This window comes from Micropterus dolomieu, unplaced genomic scaffold, assembly GCF_021292245.1.
Source record: "Micropterus dolomieu isolate WLL.071019.BEF.003 ecotype Adirondacks unplaced genomic scaffold, ASM2129224v1 scaffold_71, whole genome shotgun sequence".
In the NCBI taxonomy this organism is placed as follows: Eukaryota; Metazoa; Chordata; class Actinopteri; order Centrarchiformes; family Centrarchidae; genus Micropterus; species Micropterus dolomieu.
In genome coordinates, this window is record NW_025744072.1 from 9,902 (window position 1) to 15,133 (window position 5,232).

The window sequence follows — 5,232 nt, forward strand, 5'->3', positions numbered from 1 at the left end:
CTGCCTGAAACCGTGTCAACCTGTATTTTGTGTTTTCCCTTGCCCTTGTGGATTTGTCTTTGGACTCAGCCGCTGCCTGTAAGTGCGCTCACTTTTTGTTAATAAATCTTTTAACTACACATTTCAGCTGTGTGTCCTGCATTTGGGTCCTCCAACCTGCCTCTCCACACAAACTGTGACATTGTGTTTATCTACAATCACAAAGTGACCAAAAAGTTATGAAGAAGGCACTTGCTTCAGAATCAGAAGGCATATTAATATGTGCAGGAGATGTTATTGTGATAATAAATGTTAAATGGCATACCTCTAATAATAAGAGCAGTAATTCCTCAAACTAAATCACTGAAAAGATGTCTGGATGAAATTGGCTTATTGGATTTAAAAAGAAACTACATCCATCAGACAAATATACCTTTTACTCTACTTCCCATGTGGTGTATTATATAAGTAAATAATAATAAAATAATTTGAACACACCAAGAATCAGACTTGAAATAAGGATAAAATGAAAGAAATAAATGAAATCAAATCTTGGAAATTTGTACTTTAGTGTCACCACAACTTTCACCTTGTATTAATCTCAGCACAGAAGACAAAAATGGTGTCTGACCTCAGAGTCTCCAGTCTGCAGTGTGGACTCTCCAGAAAACCACACAGCAGCTTCACTCCTGAATCCTGCAGTTCATTGTTACTCAGGTCCAGCCCTCTCAGATGGGAGGGGTTGGACTTCAGAGCTGAGGCCACAACTTCACAGTAAGTCTCTGAGAGTCCACAGCCAGAAAGTCTGTAAGGAAACGTAAACTTTATATTTACGTCATGCATTTCATGAGAAAACAGCTTGACATATGTAGTATGTGGTGGAATCAGCTGACATGACAAGAAAAACCTGAAATAATTGTCATCACGCTCTTTCATACCAGTAAATTTTAGTTTTGCTTGAATCTTGCAGATGAAGGAGAGATGATATAGGTTCATTTAGGCTTCTATAATGTCCCCAACCTGTCAGTGTGATCTGATCACGTGTCTATCTCCAAAAAGTTAGCATGAGGCCCAACTACACTTACAACTATAGTTGGGAAAGATGCTCTCTCTTTGCTACCAGCTGATGTCTGGTTCACACCCACAAAAATGAAACAAACCATTATACATTTTTTTATCACTGCGTGAGAAAACTGACGTGTGGCTTGACAGTGTGAAATATTGTGAGTCTCGCAAGACAGCTTTTAACCTGATGAGAAATCTTGTCACGTTTTCATCCTACAAGATCTTAGTATGAAACATCGGCATACCACTATCCCTTTTATTATAACTGATATTTTTCTGTTTAATTGTGTATTTTATGGATATAGAGACCCATGGTTTATTGTTTGGATAGATGGTATATTGTGGATCTATCTGTCTATAGTAATAAACAAGGATCATTCAAATAATCAATCATAACATAGCACATACAGCATCAATGGGGTAAACACCTGGGGAAAGAAGTGAGTTAACAAAATTGTTTAATGAATACAAAAGAATTGTAAGGAGTTAGATAAGGACAGCTAGTCATCAATCATGACACCCAAGTTCCTCACCACCCTGGTTGGAGTGATGGTTGAGGAGTAAACTTGTAGTTTGATGTTATGGTGGATAGAGGTTTAATTGAAGGTGGCAAGCCATCTTCTCTGCAGATATTTCCAAGCGACAGTCTAGATCTGCACCGAGACAGTGGGGGTTGTCTGGCGGGAAGGATAGGTAAAGTTGAGAACTGTCTGCGTAGCAGTGTTAAGAGAAGCCATGCCAAATGATCAGCCCCAGTGAGGTGGTGTAAATTGAGAAGAGAAGGGGGCCCTAACACTGGGCCTTGGGCACCCCTGTGTAGAGGCAGCGAGGGGAGGATAATTGACCTTGAAAGAGGTAGGATTGGGGAGGATTAGAGGAGTGCTTTATCCGAGATGCCAATTGCCTAAAGTGGGGAAAGCAGGATCCTGTGATTGACTGTGTCAAAGGCAGCTGAAATGTCAAGCAGGATCAGAACAGAGGACTGTGTTGCAGCTTTAGGTGACCTTAAGGCTTCCGTCACAGACAACAAAGCCATTTCAGTAGAGTCTTAAAAGCCAGACTGATATGGATCTAGGAGGTCATTGCGTTCCGACTCCCCATTCGAAAGCTTTGGATAGAAATGATAGAAGGGAAACTGGCCAGTTGTTCCAAACTTGAATAGGGTTGAAGGAGGGTTTTTTGAGTAGGGGTATAACTAGGGATGGGGATCGTTAACTTTTATTGATACCCTTATTGAGACTGCTTAACGATACGATTCTTTGTCGATACCACTATGGATACTTTAATATTATTTAGTCATGGTTATTTGGTAAAACCAGACCCAACGGGCATGAGGTAGGCCTGCATGGTATGAGGAAAATATTCAATGTGCGAGAACGTTATGTATTGAGATATCACTTGCGATAAATAAACATACTGTATATTGAAGCTTACATATTAACTGCCTGGTTGCTTTTAATTTAATATTTTAAAACATTAATGTTTACAACAGCAAAGTAACTCAATAACTTTATCTGACATCACAAGTAGTGAGTTACGTTTAGAAAGAATACCATCAGTCTGTATCAGTCCCTCCTCCTCTCTCGCTGGCTGCAGGTAACGTTACCTGGTAGGAGGAGGAGCGGCTGGTTTGTCTCAGCCAGCAGCTGAGTTTTTAAGACTACAGACCAGTCTGTGCTCCAGATAGACAGCTTTCTGTTTAGCTATCGTTACAATAGTTTGGAGCGAACTTAATTCTCACCGTATTCCACCACGCTGGTGCAGCCTCTTGCTCTGCTGCCGGTGTGTGTGTGTGTGTGTGTGTGTGCCGACAGAGAGCAGGCAGAGACTGCAGCCTGATGATTTTCTTATCCATTGTATTTCAAATTCGGACGTTATAGATTTTTGGGTCTTGGGAAATTTTGGAACCGGGTCTCGATCCCCATCCCTAGGTAAAACCAAAGCCGTGTTTGGAAGCAGCTGGGAAGGTTCTGAAGCCAGCAAAGTATTTATTCACATGAGTGATGGCCGGCACCACAGCAGGAGATATGGCTTGGAGGAGATTGGTAGGAATCAGGTCCAGTGGGCATGTAGTGTGATGGCTACGATTCAGGAGTTCTAATACTCTTGATGTCCTATCACTTTGTAAGAAAATGGAGTAAATTAAAGCTGGAAGCAGCATTGGGTGGGACCTCGCACGTGTAACGCGTCGGGGCGTGAGGCTGCCGCGCTGCATATTCTGGAGCTCTGCCGGTGTGAGTGAATATCAGCATGTACATGTGTTCAGGGCGGGACTCTCATCCTACATGTACAGTTTGGTGCAGACTGAAGTCATAATAACTTCCTGTTTCATGGCGAATCATAGACGCCACAGACACACCCATTGACAAAAACTCACAAATAGCACAACTTATTCAATGCCTTTAGAAGGCACAGCAGAAATTTGAAGTCGATCCGACTAAATCCCTAGGAGGAGTTCGTTAAAGTACGAAGTGTGTAAATCATCCAAAAATATCCGTAAAATTCAAAATGGCCGACTTCCTGTTGAGTTCAGGGTATGGGTTCTTGAGGCTTTTTTGTGCATCTTGAAATGATACATGTCCCCTGAACATTTCGTGCATGTAGGTTGAACGTGGACGAGGGGCAAATTTTTTTCCAATTTTCTAGGTGGCGCTAGCGAGTCATTTTGCCACGCCTATGCGTAAAACCCATAAAAAAAGACCACTTCTGACATGTGTGCAAAGTTTGAGTTTTTGAGTATGGTTAGGCCCCCAAAATTGAGCTTACTTTGCAGGAAAAAAAAAAATTCTTTACAGTTTCAATAGGGACCTCACACGGTTCGTGCTCGGGCCCTAATAAAAACGACAACGGAAACAATCGGGTTCCCAGCCCACTTCGGGCTTGGACCCCTAATAAAACACAATCAAATGGAAAAATCTCAATCTAATCTGTTACAAAATACAACTGACAAATGTTTTAATAAACAAGTACAACACTATTTTGAGAATAATAATAATGTTGTAGTGTTTATATTTGAAGAACAAAACAACTAATCTACACTTTTTATGTTAATCATATCTAGACTTACCGAGCCTGCTTGCAGTTCCTCACAGCTGGAATCAGTCTCCGTCGTCCCTCCTCTGATGTGTTGTACTTCTTCAGGTCCAACTCATCCAGAACCTCCTCTGACATCTGCAGCATGTAGGCCAGAGCTGAGCAGTGGATCTCAGAGAGTTTCTTCTCTGATCTGTTCTCTGACTTCAGGAACTCTTGGATCTCCTGATGTACTGAGTGGTCGTTCATCTCCGTCAGACAGTGGAAGATGTTGATGCTTCTGTCAGGAGAGATCTTGTGATTCATCTCCTTCAAGTTGTTGATGGCTCTCTGGATGATTTCTGGACTGTTGTCTGTCCGACCCAGCAGGCCTCCTAAGAGTCTCTGGTTGGACTCCAGAGAGAGGCCATGAAGGAAGCGAACAAACAGGTCCAGGTGGCCATTTTTACTTTCAAGGGATTTCTGCATGGCTCTCCACAGGAAGACATCCAGGGATGAGTGACTCTTCTTGTATTTCAGGTCTTTTCCAAGGAAGTCCTTCAGTCTCTCTGTGTTGCTGCTGGTGTAACAGTGGAACATGTAGACTGCAGCCAGAAACTCCTGAACGCTCAGATGAACAAAGCAGTAGACTGTTTTCTGGAAGATCACACTCTCTCTTTTGAAGATCTCTGTACAAACTCCTGAGTACACCGAGGCCTCTGTGACATCAAGACCACACTGCTCCAGGTCTTCTTGGTAGAACATGATGTTTCCTTTCTCCAGCTGTTCAAACGCCAGCCTCCCCAGCTTCAGAAGAACCTCCCTGTCAGCCTCCGTCAGCTCCTGTGGACTCGTCTCATGTCCCTCATCGTACTTCTGCTTCTTCCTCTTTATCTGAACCAGCAGGAAGTGTGAGTACAGGTCAGTCAGGGTCTTGGGCAGCTCTCCTCTCTGCTCTGTAGTCAACATGTGCTCCAGAACTGTAGCAGTGATCCAGCAGAAGACTGGGATTAGACACATGATGTGGAGGCTCCTGGAGGTCTTGATGTGTGAGATGATTCTGCTGGACAGCTCTTCATCACTGACTCTCCTCCTGAAGTACTCCTCCTTCTGGGCGTCAGTGAAGCCTCGTACTTCAGTTACCCTGCCGACACACGAAGGAGGGATCTGATTGGC

General features: G+C 43.1%; 1 protein-coding gene across 1 annotated transcript; it reads right to left on the reverse strand.

The window, feature by feature from the left end:
- Positions 1-632: 632 nt before the first annotated feature.
- Positions 633-5,224, reverse strand: LOC123967138 (protein NLRC3-like; the record flags this gene model as incomplete). The annotated part of the gene is made up of 2 exons (XM_046043159.1): positions 4,112-5,224; positions 633-784 (listed from the first exon to the last, which is right to left on the reverse strand). Coding segments are annotated over exons 1-2 (1,117 nt in total), but the record flags the coding sequence as incomplete, so codon positions are not given.
- Between the last annotated feature and the right edge of the window lie 8 nt (positions 5,225-5,232).